Here is a 19,922-nt window from a genome sequence, read left to right on the forward strand (position 1 = left end):
ATGGTCTTTCAGTTCTACAATTCTATTAGTGAAATACTCATAAACATGATAAGTTAAAGAGGTGTCAATCAGCTGGCCCTGGCATTGAATCACTATGTAATCACTCTGTTACCATGAGAAAACAAATAAGTGATCTACAAGTAAGCTCTTGGAAACAATTTGTTAGAAACTGCCTGTATATCTTTCTTTACATATATATAGTTGTGAATAAAACAAAAAGCAAAAAACAAATAACACTCCTTTCAAAGAGAATGCTTAAATTTATTTTTTCTTATTCTTAGGATTTGTCAAGCACTGCAGTGAATTATTTTTACCCTGTGCTGAAAAACTTTCTAATTGGCTTCACAGTTAGCTACCTTATTAAAGCAAAGTAAAAATGCTTACAGTTTTTTCTAAGCTTTTTTGCTGCAGTAGAAGACAGTGTTTTTCTAATTAAAACTGTCAACAAGAAATTCACTTCTTACCTTGTCAGAAGGCTTAAATGGATTTCCTTGTCCGCTAATTCCACCACTGATACTAAATCCAAGGCCAGGGTTCTTTTCTATTCTCACACAAAACTATGTAAAAAAGATAGAAAAAGGCAATCAAATATATACATCAAAGCTAACATCTTCAAATAACCACATCCCAATGGGATAGATTCCATTCCACTGAAGTTTCAGGGTTAGCCTCTTTTAGCTTGTACACAAAAGACAGTATAAACGCTGACAAAATATTTGGTGTTTCTGTATGCATCAGTTATGACTGAAACTAGCTTGAAATTACCTGGGCAAGCAGATGTTAGTAAGTATTTATTCGTTACTGTGTGCAGGACTAAATTTTGATTAGCAGTTTTAAAAAATTAAAAGCCTGATAACAGTGAAAAGATTGTGAATTATTTTAATATCTGCTTTAAATGCACATATATTCTGGCTAATTAGAAAGGACTACTAATTAGAAAGGACCCTGTGAATAAGTGGAAGAAAATTTGCAAATGTAGAGTGAGGGAAAATAGGGCTATTTAAACAAATTGCTACTGCTTTCTAAGAGAGTAGTACCACTCATCTCCTCAACAGATAATTCTATTGGTTAGAAATTGCAGGACTTTTAGTTTGAGAAAGAGGATTGGCCATAGCTTGAGTGAGGGTGAAACAAAGGAAGAGGGAGATACTCAGTAAAGTGTTCGGGTTTGGCAGCAGCTCCTGCAGAGGGAGTTAGTGATCTTAGAAAAAGGAGGAGAACATCGTGAAAAAGAAAGAGGTCAATAATATGGAGAAATTGTTGGTGACAGGGAATTGTCAATAAATATTTAGGACTATGATGACTAATATTCTACTATTCTGTGCTATATTACTTCCCAAACTCCAAATCATCAATGAAAGTCTGTTAAACACAAGAGCCTGTGCTCTGTAGTACTATGGAGAAACGATGGCATTAGGAGGTCCACCTTGGGGTAAGGCCATAGTAAAGATGATAGATACTGTAAGAGCTGATACAAAGACTGTGGATCAAGAATTCAGCAGAAGGGAATCAGTGCCAGGAATGACCTGGAGAAACTATAACAAACCTATTCTTGATGATCCTGAGCTGGGGCTGTGTGTGGGCTGTGGTGAAAATGCTAGTTTTCTATGTAAGTGGCGCAGAGTGACTCCAGATGATTGAAAGACTTGGGGCCCCAGAGGTAGCATGCACTTTGGTTACATAAAGAAAAAAAACCCCACTTCTATAACTTTTGAGTACAGAACAAGTACTGGACCTAGGTGAACCAAGTCTTACCGGAGATAAGGACGCAAAAGATTAACAAAGAGTTCAGAAAAAAATATAAAGAAATACATTAACGTATATTTTCTATTTATATAGAGATATACTGGAAAAGTTTTCAAAGATGATTGGAAATGTTTGCTTTCTTAAATCACTTAATGTTTTCCCCAGCAATCTTGCTTAGTCTATTAATTTGCTTATGGGCAAATGCAAATTCCCAAAATGCTCTCTGTATTTTTATTTTAAAGGTTCCTTTAATTCCTACTTCTTAGTTAGTTCAAGGCAAACTGGAGTCCTGTTCCTGACTTAATTAGCATATACTGTGAGTCACTGGGAACTGGATCAATTAGGTTTGGCTGTTTAATGGGACTATCCTTAATTCACTGTCATATTTTGTAATAGTAAATATAATGTTTAACTATTATGTAGTTCATTTGCAACATAAGGGCAAAAAACTATCCACTAATGTGATTTTTATGGTAGAGTCACTAATGAATAGTTTCTAAATTGTGGGTAACTCCAATTACCATAAGTATTCTCCCATATATTTATTTTAAATATGTTTAATCACAACTTTAATTGAGCTGGATTTGTTAAAACCAGTTATAATAGGGTGGTGGAAACTACAGTTTATAATAGTTCTGTATTTATATGGCTCACGGTCTGTGGATGTGAACATATAATAGCTTGATATAGCTCGAAGGAATATCTTAGTTTTATTCAGTACACCAGTTTACCTTGTAGTGTTTCTTGTTATTAGTGGCTAATTAGAAAACAGAAAGAAAGGAATTAATATGATTTAAACATTTTGCCTCTGTGTTTTCCCACATATCTGTGCATTTTTAATTAAATTATTTAAAATTTGGGTTACATCTGTCCAACGTAAAAATTTTATATTGCATAATATAATATGTGGGAGGTACATGCACTTCTGGCTTTCCCCAGGCCACCATAAAACCTGAACGGAAACATATGCAACAGATTTTATTTACAAAGTAAATTGCTGAGAGTAGTTTCCAGTCATGCTCTTTCAGGGTAGTGACTATATCTATTTTATATTATTGTCAATCTGGAAGACAGTAAAAATCTAAGGGAAACAATTTCATATGTGCCAAGTACATGAAGAACTGCCTCAATATATTTTTTAATAATAGAAATAATAAAGGTGACACTGTGGTTTTATAAATGTGACAAACAACCATAAATTCTGATCTAAAGCTAGACTACCCATGGGCATGCTACAGTGTGGTTAATAGGTTGTGTTGTGACTGTTGTGTCCCATAAAGCATGTCAGAGAGAGTACTCATCTCACATATAAGGAGTTCCACCTGCCTGCCAAGGCCCAAAGGGGCCATAAAATGTAAGAGAAGAGAACACCTCACAGCCAAGAAGCAGTCTGAAACTAAAGAGGATTGGCAAAGAGGAAAGGCAGTGTCCTAGCAAAAGGTCAGATCCAGAAGGCTAAGAAATAGCTTTAATGAGAATCAGCATTTAAATTTTCTATTAAGATATTGATATCAATGAATGAAATTTCTGGCTGAAGATATAAGCAACAGCCTGGCAGTCAATGGTGCATTTGCTTCTTTCAGAGTCTGCTTCCATCATTTGACTTTACTTCATACTTCTGGTCTGTGTTAATCTTGCCTAATTAAAATACTGGGTCTTATTTTAGAAAGACCCATAACAAAACGAATTCTTATGTAGCAATGGGCCCTGTGAGGTCAGAATCTATAATCCATAGAAGGTAGTGATTTGATTTGGTCTAACAGTGCTCTAAAACCTAGCAGCAAGAGCAAAGGAAATGGTTGTACCTGTGTGTGTGCACATGTATGCGAACAAACAACGTGTGTGTGTGTGTGTGTTGGGAGCTATAACTCAGAATTAGGGACTTGCATTACAGAAAGATACCTGGTAATGCTGTAATGAACTGGCTTACTACACTACGTTCCAGTGGCCATTCTCTTTCCTAGCAGTACGTATTATGGCTTTTAGTGGATACCTGTTGTTTTTGCTGCCCAAGATCCATCATCCTTCTGGTAGCTATACGTTAATTTCTTTTTGAAGCACCACCCACTTCCCTATTCTCAACGTGTATGCTTTGGTGAATCGGGTTATCTAGACCTAAAACAAAGCACTGTATACCCTAAAAATATGATTGTTTACATTATGGGCAGTACTCCAATCAAAAAGGAGAAATGAGATGCCCACTAGGATTCCTAGGAAGGAGACTCTTGCTCTTTCTTGCTAGTTTTAAATCTGAGAGGATCTAGAGCTGTCGAGCTATCTTTCTATAATGAGGGGAAAGACGTTTTGAGATAGGAACCAACCCATGGAGAAAGAAGTCATGACTTCTACTGAACAGAGCATTAACAAAGCTTGCCCATCCTGGGAGTTTTAGCTTATATGAGTTAAAATGTTCTTTTGTGCTTAAATCTTATCAGGTTGTCACTTATAATCAAGAGGATTAATTGATAAAAAATTGAGGAGAAACTTGCTTATTTACAGATATTAAATAATTTCTTATCTTTTATTTAAAAAAGAAAAATTATACACTTGTTTGAAACTGCTTTTGGGAAATAAAGCAAGCAGAATCTTAAGTATCTGTTCTGTGAGAAATTTAAGGTAAGGTTTTGATCTATTGGAAGGCTTTTAATTGCTGAAACATCAAGAAGGAAACTTGTAACCAAGAACATCCCACTTGTGAGGCCATTTCCAGAGCTGAACCCTGAGCATATTACCATAGAGAGGTTTTGGTGAAGAGGCATCCACATCCACACGGATTCCTATGCAAGTAGGACATCTGAATTACCTCCTTAGATCTATTATGTTAGCTCTTCATTGACTATCTGGAACAATGGTTTGCACATGGTTAGCACTCAATTAATTTTTCGTTGAATAAACAAATGAATGAGGTAATATGTATGTGTGACCAAAGATACATACTCTTAAATACAAGTCATCAAAAGTATATGATAACTCCTTGTTAAAACATGTGATGAGGTTTTAGAAGGAGTGCCAATTATTCAAAGGAGTACTTCAATTATGTAATTAACTGCTTGGAAAAACCATTATAGGTTTGAAAATGAAAATTGTTGTAGAAATCATGATTAATGCCTTTATTCCACAAATATTTATTGATTTCCTACTAAGTGCCAGGCACTTTATCAAACATATAAAAAAAATCCTTGTCATCCTGGAATTTACATTCTAATGGGGAAGAGAGATAGTAAACGTGTAAAGAATAAACAGTTTCAGATATGAGGCGAGCTGTGAAAAAAAGAAAGCAGAAAAGGTGGTAGAGAGTGATGGAAAAGGAATGAGGAGCTGTATTAGGTAAAGTAGCCGAGAAAGGCCTCTCTGAGGATGTGACATTTGAGCAGAAGTGTGAATAATGTAAAAGATCAAGCACAGGACAATAGGAAAAATGATAAAATTATTCCAAGCAGGGGAACAGCAAGTTTAAATGCCCTAAATATAGATGGGTCTTTGTAAAGTTAAGAAACAAGATGGCTTAAGGATAAACATATAGATCAATGGCATAGAATTGAGAGTTCAGAAATAAACCCTAACGTTTATGGCCGACTGATTGTCAACAAAAGGTCCAAGGTAATTCAATGAGGAAGGAATAGTCTTTTCAATAAATGGTTCAGGGACAACTGGAAATCCACATGCAAAATAATGATTTTTACACTCACCTCACACCAAACAGAAAAATTGACTCAAAGTAAATCAGGGAATTAAATATAAGAGCTAGAACTATACAGCTCTAAGAAGAAAATATAAGAGCAAATCTCCATGATCTTGAGTTAGGCAATGATTTCTTAGATATGAAACCAAATATGACAAAAGAGATGACTGACTTTATCGAAATTAAAAACTTTTGTGCTTAAAGGAGACAAGCAAGAAAAAGAAAAGGCAACCCACAGAATGGGAGAAAATATTTGCAAATCATATATATGATTAGAGTCTCGTTTCTAGAATATATGAACAACTCTTACAAGTCAATAATTAAAAGACCCAAAAAACCTCATTAAAAAATGGACCTAATTAAAAAAACTAATTAAAAAATTTTAATAGACATCTCTCCAAAGAAGACATATGAATGGCTAATAAACACATGAAAAGACAATCAACACCCTTAGTCATTAGAGGAATGTAAATTAAAATCACAATGAGGTATTACTTCACAGGATGGCTATAACAAAAATGACAGACAATCACAAGCAGTGGTGAGGATGTGGAGAAATTAGAACACCCATTCATTGCTGGTGGGAATGTAATATGTGGCACCCAGTTTAGAAAAGAGTTTGGAAGTTCTTCATAATGATAAACATAATTACCATATAACCCATCAATTTCATTCCTAGGTAACTACCTGAGAAAAATGAAAACATACATCCACATACAAACTTGTACATGAATGGCTTATTATTCATAATAGCCAAAAAGTGGAAACAACCCAAATGTTCATCAACTGGTGAATGGATAACCATATGTGGTATATCCATATAGAGAAATATTATACGGCAATACAAAGGAAAGAATTACTGGTAGATGCTACACTTAGCACATTAAGCTAGTTGAAATTAGCCAGTCACAACAAACCCCACATATTACGTGATCTCATTTATATGAAATGTCTAGAATAGGCAAATGTGTAGAGACACAAAGTAGATGAGTCCTTGTCTAGGGCTGGAGGGGAATGGAGGGGAGGGGGTATGGAAAGTGACTGTTAATGGGTACAAGGTTTCTTTTAGGAATGATGAGAACATTTCAAAATTAGATTATGGTGTAGGTTGCACAATTATATAAATATACTCAAAACCACTGAATTGAACACTTTCAACAGGTGAACTTCATGATGTGTAAATTATATCATTGAAGCTGTTGAAAACAACAACAACAACAAGATCGGCATGACTAGAGAGAAAATAGCTAAGGAAAGAGGGGAAGGAGGGGAGGCAGGCCCAGATCTGAGGGGACTTTATGCCATAGTAAAGACTTAAAGGATTCAGGAATTTCCAGGCTACAAGGGCTTTTTAAGCAGAAGAGTGACATGATCTCATTTATCTTTTAAAAAGCTCATTCTGGCAGTGGAAAATAGATTGGAATGAAGCACCTGGAAGGAGGGAAGACAATTAGGGGGCTATTGAAGGGGTTAGGGGTGAGGCAATGGCTGACCAAGGTGGTAGCAGTGCAGGTGAGAAGTGGTAGATTCAAAATATATTTTAATGGAATTGCTGTGTACTGGATGTAGGCTGGGAGAAAGGGGAACCAAGGATGTTTGGCTATAGCAACAGGGTGAATAGGAGAGCCATTAACTGAAAAGGGAAAGTCTGGAAGAGAGACAGGTTGTGATAGGGGCAGGGGCAGGAAGTCAAGAGTTCCTGTTGACCCTGCTAAGTTTAAGAAATTCATTGGACCTCCAGGTTGAGATATCAACAAGTTAGTAATTGAATACAAACATGTGGAGTGCAGGGGAGGGCTAGGGCTGGCGATATAAATTTTGGAGTCATCTATCCTGGAACTCAATGAGATCATCTAGGGGAGAGTATGGATACAAAAGAGAAGGGGGTCAAGGCCTAAGCAGTGGCTCACTCTACCACTTAAAGGTCAGGAACAGAAGGACAATCAACAAAGAAACCAGGAAAGAATGGCTAGTGCGGTAAGAGGAAACCCAGTAGCGGGAGCCAAGTGAAGAAAATGTGCACAGAAAGAGGAAGTCAAGCCACATGCTAAGAGATCAAATGAGATGAGGATGGAGATTTGACCAGGGGACTTGACAGAAGGAGAGAATGCTTCCTGGAATGAAATTAAATTTACTGCTACTTTTACTTTTAGCTCCTGGTCTTATGATTATTACATAACAGTGCTTGTATGATAAAAAGTACTATGTAATTATAAGGTATTATAATTTTTTGTTTTGACTTACAATATGCACATTGCATAGCCATACAAATTCTACATAAAACTTCTCAGCATTTCCAAAATTTCTATTGCGCCTGTGTGATAGGTAATAATAATTATAAAAATATGCCAATGTTAATATTCAAGAATAATTAGTATTTTTTGATCCTTCTATTTTCATACCTTTTTCTGTTGTGAATTAGAGATGCAAGTCCAACTCAAAGTCTTAATTAAATCTTTGAAAAGATATACTAATAGAAAGATTGATGAATAAAATCCTCTGATGTAGCATTTTCTAGATCTTTCAGAAAAAATTAGCTGACTCTGTATGCATCTAGGAAATAGAAACTCGAAGGCTTTTTTAGTCTATAAATAAATTTTAAAGGTTATTCATTTCACATTTTTCATTTCACACTTAAGGAAACCAATAAGGTCATACACATATTTAGTGGAACAATGAAAGAGGCCTTCTGATTCCTACTGCAGTGTTTACTGAATTCTACTATTCGACCACACAGACCTTACAAAGTCAATTTGTAGAATTTGTGGTGCTGAGTTATACATTATTTGTGTTAAACCATGAATTGCAATTTCAGGAGCAGTATTGTTTTGGTTATTGAAGAATAAAATTTTATGGGGAAAATATTTCTAAGCAGCAATACTTTAAGCGGGGCAGGATGTGCTATGGGATGTCCCTGAAATCATTTGGGTAAATAACCTACCTTGAAACCATTTTAATATTGATTTTCTAACCATCTTTATTAGATTTTTCCTTCTTAATGTAAAAATTAATGATTTAAATAAAACAAGTTTTTCCAAGTTTTTCTTCTTACATCAAACACTCAAAATAATGTCGTTTTCTTCACTTGGCCCCAGTAGATGACAGCTTCACCTGGAACCCGTGTGAGCCCTGACCAGGCATCTAATCTAAAGTAATGTCTGAAATCATATCTATTAGCCAACTGCTTCATGTCCTCCACATATTATTAAGTATTAAAAAGATTTATTCCGGGGTAGACTACAGCATCTCCTTCTGGGAAAATTTTGGAGGTTTGCATTTTTCCCCCTTGAATATGATGGATACAAATTGCTTTGTATGACTCACAGAGGCCGATTCTAATGTAATCTTATAAGTTATCTTTCAGGCACAATTTTAGTTCGAATGTATGCTCACAGGAACTGACAGGAGACAGCTATGGAACTCCTGCCATCCCGATGTGTTAGGTTAATTAGCAGGCATGTCCTCTTGTCTGGGGCAGACATGGACAGGAGGGTCTATTTTTGCATTGTTCTACTCTTCCAGTGTGAGTTTACTCTTGACCTCTATGCTAGGCCACAGCAATAGGCTGCAGTGTGTACCGTGGTAGACTCATGAAACTGGGTTCTGATCCCAACTCAGCTTCTACATTGTTGTGTGGCCACAGGCAAGACAGTTAACTTCTCTGAGTCTTAGTCTTCTAGTCAATAAAACAGAAACTGCTCTACTCATATCACAGCATTACTGATTCGATTCAGTTAACATTGGAAAGGATTTGAGACTTCTGAAGCATCATTCTGATGTTTTTCCTTCCTATTTCTGCTTTAATATCTGTATGTTCCACCTATATAAATATCCATTGCCTTGGGATATACATTTGCAAAAGAGAAAAATCAAGTTAATGTTATTTCCTTCTAAAAATATTCAACAAGTTATGGACAATTTATTTATACTTTTAAATAGTGATAATAACAATATATTATTCAGCTGGTAAATTGTTGAGCTATAGAATATCTAAAGTATTGGTTCTCAGCCTTGGCTACTCAACAGAATCAACTGAGGAGTTTCAAAAATTCCCATTACCCAGTCACATCCAGACTGAACAAAATTAGTTTCTTTGGGGATGAGGTCAAGGCATCAATGCTTTTTAAAGCTCCTGAGCAGACTCTAATGTATAGCTGAGGTTGAGAACTGATAGAAAGCATTATTATATTGTGAAGGGGAGGGTAAGGGAAACAGGATCTTTAAGGCTCTACCCTTGGACTGGGAAACAAAGGGAAGAGCTGTCAGGATGGATATGATGGCTGGGAGTTTTTCAAGTGGAACAAGAATCAAGCCTTCGCTTTCTGGCTTTCTTCAGTTCACGACTTTATACGACTTTCATTTTATTTTCTATTATGTTCATCAATAATCATAATGGTTTGTGTACTAAACTCCCTTTTCTAAGAAAAATCCCCTGATAATGAACTCCAAGTGACATGCATATGGTTTTGTGTTGTAGATAATTTGTTGAAAAAGAAGCTCTATTATTAGAAATCAGATTTCTAGTCTATAGAAATTAATACCTTGAATCTGGGTAGCACTTCATGGTTTAAAAATCACTTCCATATGTTTTATTTCATTTGATCCTAGAGATGAAAACAGACTTGAAACTTAATGTCTATGAAAAATAAACAAGCAAAAATAAGTGCATTAAATTAGAATTCTTGGATATTTTGCCCTGTTTTACTGTGATGGGTAGTTTGAAAGTTGAGATGGTTTCATCCTTGAGGAGGAACATGAAAGTTTACTAAGTGCTTCTTCATGGCTAAACAAAGTTGAGTACTCTGCCTAGGTCCAAAATGACCTTCATTGAATTCATCCCGTCGTCAGTGGTAGCATTTATTATATATGTTCATTACTATATTGAATTTATTTTAATCAGATTGGAAGCGCATTAGTTCTTTAGGTCACATGACAAGATACAGAGGTATGTTTTTGTCAATAATAAAACTTTCCATTTGTTCAGTCCGTTCTGCTTCTCAAAACATTGGAAGTGTTTCATGTGAGTTTCATGTGAGTTCATCTGCATAATGCAGTTCTATAGTTCTGAACTGTAGCTGGAGCAGGTCTGATCAATATTATTTGACAGAAGAGGACACTGAGGCCACAGCAGGCAAGTGTCTGAGATCATGTGGTTAATTTCATGGTAAGATGGGGACACAGAACTTCGGTTTTGGGTCAGACAAACCTAGGTTAAAATTCCAGCTTGACCACTTACAACTTTCACAAGTTACTTATTTTCTCTGTGCCTTGCTTTCTCCATTTATAAAAAGGAAATAAGATTATTGTGAATGAAAGAGTATGTGTAAGCAGGACCAGTTATATAATTAGCGGGACCTGGTGCAAAATGAAAATGTGAGGCTCCTGGTTCAATGATTATTAAAATTACAAGGTGGTGACAGCAGAGCATTAAACCCAGTGTGGGGCCGTTCTAAGTGCAGGACTTTGTGCAACTGCACAGGTCACACAGCCCTGAAGCCAGGCCTGTGTAAGATACGTACTATATACGCACATATATACTATACGTATTTATTATAGCAGGCACGCAATGTAGGGTAACTGTTGTCCCGTCTTATCCTATTTTCATTCAGACTTATTTTCCCTAAATTAAAAAATGTGTATTCATTGTAATTGGATATTTTTTTCACCTGTAGCGTTCCAAGAAGTGATTACTTTTTTTTACTTTAATAGAAATTTTTATGCTTTATCACTCTGTGGAGTCTTTGTACCACGTTTATGATGTCTCCTTGCACTTAAAAATTATGAATAATTTAGGTTTTTTCCATATTGTACTCTACCAAATTTAACATTAGTAGTTGTGATCATTTAAGAAAACTGTGTTTTTCTCTCTACGGCTCTTTTAATGCACCACTAGACATGCCTTATGAAAACAGAGTGCCTTGATTTATACGCCAGAAACTCATCTTAGAAATTTTTAGTTATCTCCTTGGTCTTTTTTTTTTTTTTTAAAGATTTTATTTTTTCCTTTTTCTCCCCAAAGCCCCCCGGTACATAGTTGTGTATTCTTCGTTGTGGGTTCTTCTAGTTGTGGCACGTGGGACGCTGCCTCAGCGTGGTCTGATGAGCAGTGCCATGTCCGCGCCCAGGATCCGAACTAACGAAACACTGGGCCGCCTGCAGCGGAGTGCGCGAACTTAACCACTCGGCCACGGGGCCAGCCCCTATCTCCTTGGTCTTTGCACTTCAATCACTACTCTATAATTTTCACGTGAAACTATAAGGTTTTGAAATGTAATAAATATTTTTCTTCATTTGTTCTGAATTTTCAAAAGAAATATAACTTAGAAAAATAAAAAATACATGAAATATTTTCATTATGAGAGCAAATTACATAACCTTCTTCAGACTCTTCTCTTGTTTTTTGTTTTTGTTTGTTTTTCTATCTATAGACTAGTGAGGTTGGGACTGATAATCATTAAGTTTCCTCCAATGTTTTAATTCTTAGAATCTTGTATTTCTGGTTTTTTTTTTTCTATTTCTATACTCTCAGCGCCAGCCTTACTTTGTGTGTGCGTGCGTGCGTCGTGTATGTAGAATTGTATCATTTGACTCTCACAAAAACTTTTCGAATGTTGTGGGTGGGTGGCTAATGGTCTCATTTTATGAGAAAAACTGAACCTCAGAAAGAGTCAATGACTTGGCCAGGGTCACAAAGCTAATAAATGTTAACATAAGACTTGAACTCCAAGTTCTGAGACCCACTCCTAGTGTTCTCTTTCTCGAATGCTATATTGCTAAAATGAAGAAGTGGAGCGGATGGAAACAGAAAGAGAGATAAAAGAAAACAGAGTAGCCGTCAGCGGTGTGCTGGACGAGGCTGAAGAGCTGGGGCAGGGGCGAGCGCTGGTTCGCAGCGAGCGCCGAGTTCCCTGTGCAATTATCCCCACAATTTCAGCCTACCGGCGTGAGGGCGCTGACGGCGGAGCTGGGCAGAGACGCGCACAGCAACGCGCGGCGTGAGTCGGTTCCAGCACGACACTGGGAGTGGACAAATACTACACCGAATTGGCAAAAAAGGACTGAGAAACTGTCTCCATATTTATACCTCGGGGGAAGGGAGAGCACAGTTTGGGGAGGAGCGCTAGTTAAAGGCTTCTTAGGCTTTCTCCGGGCCGCTCCAAAGTGCTTATCTCAGCATTTCAAGCCATCTCAGCCTGAAACAAAGGCAGAAAAACTGGGGAAGCAAGAGGAATCATACTGAAGTCCCTTCCTAACACAGCCATTGGATGTTTAAGTTTTTACCCCTCAATTTGAAAGGCATCTGATGCTGTTAGAGCTGTGAATCAGAACACTTGCAAGTGACTGTAAATGCCTTCTCTGGAAGAATCACGAGGTTTTACATTCAACAAGCATGCAAACTTTACAACTTAGTTATCTTCTCATTAGTCAAACTATACAATTTATGTATTTTTTTGAGAAATAATGTAAAAAAGATCTTTACATTCAGAGTGTTCAGAATAACTGCATGCTAATCCTAAGCCTACGATTCAAGGCAGGAGAAACAGAGGGCATTGATTTCACTGGATTTTTAAATGCCCTGATTCTGGGAGAAAAAAATCATGTAGCTGCTAACAGGAATAACTAAGTCAGAGAACTGGGTCTGGGTTATGATGTTTATGGGTGAAGGGGTATGAACAATTTTTAACCTTCTAAGATGCCGGTGGTAAAGCATAGTTTAAAACTTTAACTTTTTAGACTTCCTGGAGAATTACAATCCTCACATTATCACCTGATTAAAGACACTTGAAATCCAACAGTTGGCTTAGATCAAGGCAGGATAGGAAGAGAATTATCTTAACAAAAGCTAAGATTCTGAAAATGATTAATACAAATCTCAGCTTCAAGAAGAGTATTAAGAAATAGGGGAGCTGTCTAGAGCAGCTGGGATCCAAATAATAAATGGCTCTTAACAGTATAAAGGAAAAAATGAGAATGAAGATAATCTTGTCTGATATGTTTTGAAAATATGGTGGAGCGATATGTGAAGCTTTGAGAAAGCAATGATAACGTGCAAGCTTTAGGAACCATAGTCAGGAGTTAGTGAAGTCAGTGGGAGCTTTGCCTAATTATCTGAAGAATAAAATAAGAGAAATTAATTCTATGAGAGTATGAAGATCTGAACGTCTTATTTTCTAAGCTTAATATTGAGTCATATTAGTAGCTTTTGGAGCGTTTTGGAAATGTTTCCCTTCTAACTGCTCTTTATCATTTTCTTCATAGCAAGGCTTTATCTCTATACTATGCAACAATCAGAAGATCAAACTTTTAAAAAAAATGTGTCTACAAATCGAGGGGAATATACAGTTTACATTTCACAGTGTCAGTTTCACCTGAGGCCTTGGTAAATACACCTCATCCACTGATGCTCTTTGTAATATTCAGGAGCCGTGCTGCAGAACTGAACTGGGGGTGGGTGGGAGAAGGTGTATGATGAACCAGAAAAATGATTCTGATTCATCCATTTTTCCTTATGTAAAATGAACACTTTACCAAGCATCAATTCCTATATGTTGTAGTCCTCGGCCACTGAAAATAATGATAAAATCCCTGCAAAGAGGGCTCCATTCCATTCAACATGATGACAGCGTTAATGTGTCCCGCCTACATTAACGAGGGAAGGCAAACTATGAATTGGGTGGGCTTTCCTGAACATTTCCTGAAAAGCCCTCAATGATAAAAACTCTCCTCACCTGCTCTGGATATCCATCCATACTCCTTTGCCCTTTAGTTTGAATTAAGCACCGTCCGGGCTGAGGTCCCCGGGTGGCCTGGGACGAGGGGATCTGAATAGGCAATGGTGACTGGAACTGCTGGATGGTCACTTTGTTGATGTTTCCCTCGTATGGCTGCTGTTCCCGGCTCCGATGCTGCAGGCTTTGGGACCCCATCAAGGTCTGGATGTGGCTGCCTGCCTGTGGAGAAGATAATCTGTCAGACGAAGATTCGTGGTGTAGAAAGGATGTGATTAAAGTAGAAAACACGTACAGAGTACCTCTCGGGTAAAGTGGCATCATTTGGGCTTTCAGCCACGGCTGGAAAGGATAATGAAAACACAGTGAGGGTCTGCCTACTGCAGTTTGTGAAAATGTTAATACTGGAGCAAGGTTGCATTAAATACATTCAGAGTCATCTGGTGGCTTGCCAAAGATTATTTTAACCCCCATTTTAAGGGAACAAAATTCAGTCTGAAAAATCTCAAGAAGCAAAAAGAAGTCACAACTTAAAAATAAAGTGGAGTTCCATCTGGCATTTCCTTTAAATAATAGCAGGGAGAGAGATGTAATATATGAAACATCAAGGGGAAAGTGATAGAACCTAGTTCCTAATTCTGAAGCAAAGAATTGAATTGCGTATTGTCCTTTATGCGACAGGCGCATGGTAAGTTTATTCAGGTGAGTATAATCAATATGTATTAATTTTCTGCATTATTAAATCAAGAGTATGGTTTTTGGAATCTTTAAGTTCCATTAAAAATGAATGATGTGATAAATTCCTGAGTATCTGTAGACTGGGGAGGCCCTAGAAATGGGAGGGCCTTCAAAGCGAGCTCTCTGTGCAGATTATCTCCTCAGGAGCTTTCGGAGAGATTCATCGGCTCCTCAGTTAAAGCAGTTACCACCATTTCTCCATCCCTACAGGTGGCTGTTGGAGGAGAGAGGGCGCGCACTGCAGTCTCCCATCTCTAAGTGACAGGGTGCGTACTCCTGCGCCTCTGTTCACTCTGATTTTCTCACCTTTGTTCTAGCATCAGCATCTTGAGTCCTTCTGCTTGCTATCTTTTCTACCAAGCAAACAGTTCTGTTTGTGAGCTGGTCACCTAGAACATGCCTGTTCAAATTAAGAATGGTTTCACATGGAGGTCTAACATGGGAAGTGGATGCTTATCATTAACACTTTTAAACACGTGTTTTAGTGCTGTGCTTTCTATTTCACCCTTTACTGTGGAAGGATCTGAGGGGTGACTTCCTGCACTCATTTTCATTCTTGATGGTTTCTTAAGGGTAGGTAATTTGGAATTCAAAAGTGAATTTTACCTTAGAATTCATCAGCTAGGAAAGTTTGTGAATTTTCCTCACTAATCAAGATTTTTGATTACTATGAAAAAGTCAGATTGGAGGAATAAGGAAAAAATTATTAAGCAAATATTCAAGGAAGAGATCACTTTTAATCATTTTAAAGTTTTTAAAGAAGAGCAACATTAGAGACATGAGGAAATAGTCATCATGGAAAATCATTTGGAGAAGACGGAAGGCTTATTGTTGGATTACAGACAAGAAGTAATTTCAGTGAAGAAAATATTCAAAATTATTATTTGGCAATATATAGGACAAAGTAAACAACCATTTCATTATATTTTTAGATATCCAACTGGTTGTTTTGTTGTCATGTACAACTTTTTACACTCAAAAACAGGAAAGATATTTTGGTCATGAGAAATTAGAGGAAAAGATGCAAAGAGTTTCAGGCTATAGCAGCACAATGTGAAAACAATGATCAATCCAATACTGTCCAACACAATTAACCAGGGATCCCAAAACTATGACATCATAAACACAACTAAGATAAGTTCATAAAGGGCAAGTATGTATTTCTCTAATGTGTCTGTTACCTTCTTAGAAAACTAAATGAAAGGTAATGCCACAACTTTCTCAGCCATTCTAGAAGACTAAACACTCTTTTGGTCAAATTTTTCCTTATTCGAATTCAGTTCTCTCCCACCTCCATGAAATTTCATGTTCTCTTGTTTGAGAGGAGAGGAAAGCCTTAGTTAAACCCAGTATCACTCTTTGAGCTGCTGTACTCTGAATGAGCTCGCTGGCATGTGGAGTTACATAATTAGAGAAAGCAATTTCCTGGAGTTAGGAACTGGGGGTATAGGCTGACTAAGCTGACTGGCCTGGCTACTGAATAATCAGTTGATTTTACGTTTATAACTGCTTCTCATCTCCACTCGTATAATATTCATGGGTCTTCAGTGAGCGCTTGAGCCAGTGGGAAAGAGGAGAACTTGTAGTTTAATTGAAAGTGATCACATAGACAAGCAAAAAATTTTTACACCCAGAAAAACTAAGAGGGATCCAGAGCATAGCTTTACTCTCAAGATGCATAATCCACATGAGAAAATCAGTAATGATTGCTGCACACTCTTCATTGATTAGAATATTCTGGTAATGGTCTGTCCAAGGGTAAAAAGCTAATGCTATATGTTATAGAGCTGCACTAGCCTTTAAACTTATTTTTCTGGTTTATTTTTCCTTCCGATGGGGCATTTTGAGCTGTGATTATGCTTTGATTTGGAACTCCTTGAGGGCAAGCACTATCTCCTACTTACCATCTTTAATGACTGGCACAGTAACTGGCATTTAATAATGGCTACCATCCAAACAGTGGGTGCCAAACAATGTGCTAAAACTTACCTTACACATATTACCTCCTTTAATTCGTACAACAGCATTACGAGAGAATTATTATTATCTGATTTTACTGAAGAGGAGACTAAGGCTTAGAGAGGTTGAATAACTTTCCAAGGTAATTTGCACAACTGGTAAACTGGCAGGACCAGGTTCTGACTTGGTTCAAGACCAAGGCTGTCTGACAATCATGCTCTTAAACACAAAATTAGGTTGCAACCCTCTTCCCCCTAGATTGGCTCTCTCCACCTAATAGTTGAACTGTGAGCTGAAAAGGAACAAAAGGATCAGGTTGTTGAGGTAGGATATATTAAATTTCTTTAGCAGCTCTTTAATTTGCCAAAGGGTCATTCCTACTTATTGAATTAGGTCTATTATCTATTTTAGAGCCTATGTATGTGACCTAGAACTTTAAAGTTAAGCAAATAGGATGATGCTCTGTGTATTTAGTAGTCTATCTACGATTACAGAGTCATGAAATTCATGTTCTCGGATGGCTTGGCAATACAAAGTGGGCATGGAAGGAGCATGCTGTAAAATGATTGTTTGAATCAGTAACAGTTCTTTCACTCTCTGTTAGGGCTACAGGCTGCAGTGGATGGGGATGGGGAATGATAGCTGTAGAAAGCATAGAATTAACACTAAATTTTGTGTGAAGTCAAGCAAACATAAATGACACAAGACATCTAAAAAGGCAATTGTGATGTGGAGGGACTGTAAAGAAGAAGTTTTTGACTCACACAAAGGCTTAAGAAAGGTAATAAGGATGCTCATGATGAAGTACAAAGGACTGATGAAAATGCAGAAACTGTCAAGAGATGAGATTTGTTCAAGCAGATGGTTAGCTATGAAAACAGTGACTAATACTGAAGGGGAATTTGAACAATAAGGTTTCTGTAAAGCCTGTGTTACACATTTTGAATGATAAAAAGAAATAGAGAAGATTTGACATTTGTTCTGAACTTTCAAGGGAAGGTTGGACAAAATAACATGTATTTGAGGAGAATAGTGATGGAACACAGTGTTTTCAGGTTGACCCAAAAATATACTGCCAAAGTTTACAAGGAAAAACTCCACATCCACAGGACCCAAGGAAAGATTTATGTCAACAGCACAGAAAAGAAATGTTGATTGTTACTATTCACGCAAATTCATCCCACAGCTAATCAGGCTTATTATATAGAAATTTGAAGTGCTTAGGAGGTTTTGTATAACATAAAAGAAATGACTGTGTCACTACCACAATGCTTTGGTTCACAATATCCTCTTAGAAAAGAATGTTAGACTGAAAAGTGTATTACCCAATTTGGTCACCTGTTTTACTATTCATCTTGGCTCTTGAACAACTTGGGGTTGCTTCCAAAAATGAAACACAGCCTCAAAGGATGACAATTTATGCCACTGAGAATATTCAAATGGATACAATTCATTCTCTAAAATAAAGTCCAACAGAGTTCAAAAAACAATTGGGAGCAGTGTCAACAATACAGAATCATCTACAAAGGATAACTCAGTCACTGATTTCAAGGAACCAGCAGCGTTCATTTAAATGAGTCAGTGTCAGTAATTTTATGAAACAACAAAACAGTCCTATATACTTTCTATTCACACCACACATTCTGTAGTGTACTCTGTATACTTTTAACATGCAGGTTAAATTTTAAAAATCGAGGCAGTAGGGCTTCTGCTTCCAATAACAGAGGGAAAACACACTAAAAAAAAATGAACAGAGTCTCAGGAACCTGTGGGACTATACAAAAGTTCTAACAATCATATTATTGAAAGGAGAGGAGAAAGAGAGTAAGGCTGAAAAATTAAAGAAATACTGGCTGAAAAATTCTGAAATTTGGTAAAAGACAAAAATCTACAGATTTAAGAAGCAGAGAGAACCCCACGCAGGATAAACCCAAAAAAAATCCATGCGTAGACACAGTATAATTAAACTTCTGAAAACTAAAGACAGAGAAAAAAATCTTAAAAGCAGCCAGAGAAAAATGGTATCTTGCCTACAGAGGAAAAACAATTCAAATGAGAGTGGATGTCTCATCGAAAACCATGGGGGACAGAAGGAAGCGGCACTACATTTTTTAAGGGCTGAAAGAAAAGAACTGTCAACCCCAAATCCTATACCAGTGAAAATATTCTTCAGCAATGGAAGGGAAATCAGGGACATTCTAGATGAAGGAAAATGAAGAGAATTCGTCATCACCAGACCTATCCTAAAATAATGGCTAAAGAAAGTTCTCTAGATAAAATAGAAACAATAAAAGAAGAAACCTTGGAGCATTCGAAAGGAAGAAAGAACACGGCAAGCAAATATATGGATAAATAATACAATGAGATTTCTTTCTCTTCTTGAATTTTCGAAACTGTTTGAAGAAAAATTATGACATTATCTGAGGCAGTTCTAAATCTGTGTAGAGGAAATATTCCAGGAAATTACAAACAGAGGAGGGTGAAGGAAATAAAGGAAGGTAAAGTTTCTACACTTCACTTGAACAGCAAAGTCATGGCACGACTCTTGCAAGGTATGTATATATAATGTAATACCAGGAGCAAACGCTAAAAAAGCTACGCAAAGAGACACACTAAAATCACTATAGATAAATCAAAATGAAATTCAAAAAAATGTTCAAATAACTCACAGGAAGCAGGAAAAAGAAAACAGAGAAGCAAAAGGAGAACAAACAGAAAACCAAAAATTACATTAATACAAACCGTAACGTGTCAATTCTTAAATTAAATGCAAAAGTAATAGACAGATCTTGGCAGAGTGGATTAAACAATATTACTCACCTATGCAGTCTGCAGGAAATCACTTCAAATATAACAATACAGGCAGGTAGAAAGTAAAAGGATCAAAAACATATACTAGGCAAATATTAATTAAAGGAAAAGAGAAGTGGCTATATTAATTCCAGATAAAGTAGATTTCAGAGCAAAGGAAATATATGAGAAATAGAGAGGGATTTTATAAAATGAAACAGGAGTCAATCCACCATGAAGACATAGCAATCCTAAATGTGTACACAACGAACAGAGCT

The 19,922-nt window shown here is 36.8% G+C and overlaps 1 protein-coding gene across 7 annotated transcripts in view; it reads right to left on the reverse strand.

The window, feature by feature from the left end:
• LRRC7 (leucine rich repeat containing 7) overlaps positions 1 to 19,922 on the reverse strand; it is a 492,999-nt gene that overhangs the window by 32,666 nt on the left and 440,411 nt on the right. For all 7 annotated transcript variants that reach the window (XM_070592305.1, XM_070592302.1, XM_070592303.1 and 4 more), the window contains 2 exons: positions 14,158 to 14,379; positions 465 to 557 (listed from right to left, as the gene is read on the reverse strand). In XM_070592305.1, the coding sequence (XP_070448406.1) occupies positions 465 to 557; positions 14,158 to 14,379 (315 nt within the window). The remainder of the gene's footprint in view (positions 1 to 464; positions 558 to 14,157; positions 14,380 to 19,922) is intronic.

Source organism: Equus przewalskii, chromosome 24 (assembly GCF_037783145.1).
Source record: "Equus przewalskii isolate Varuska chromosome 24, EquPr2, whole genome shotgun sequence".
In the NCBI taxonomy this organism is placed as follows: domain Eukaryota; kingdom Metazoa; phylum Chordata; class Mammalia; order Perissodactyla; family Equidae; genus Equus; species Equus przewalskii.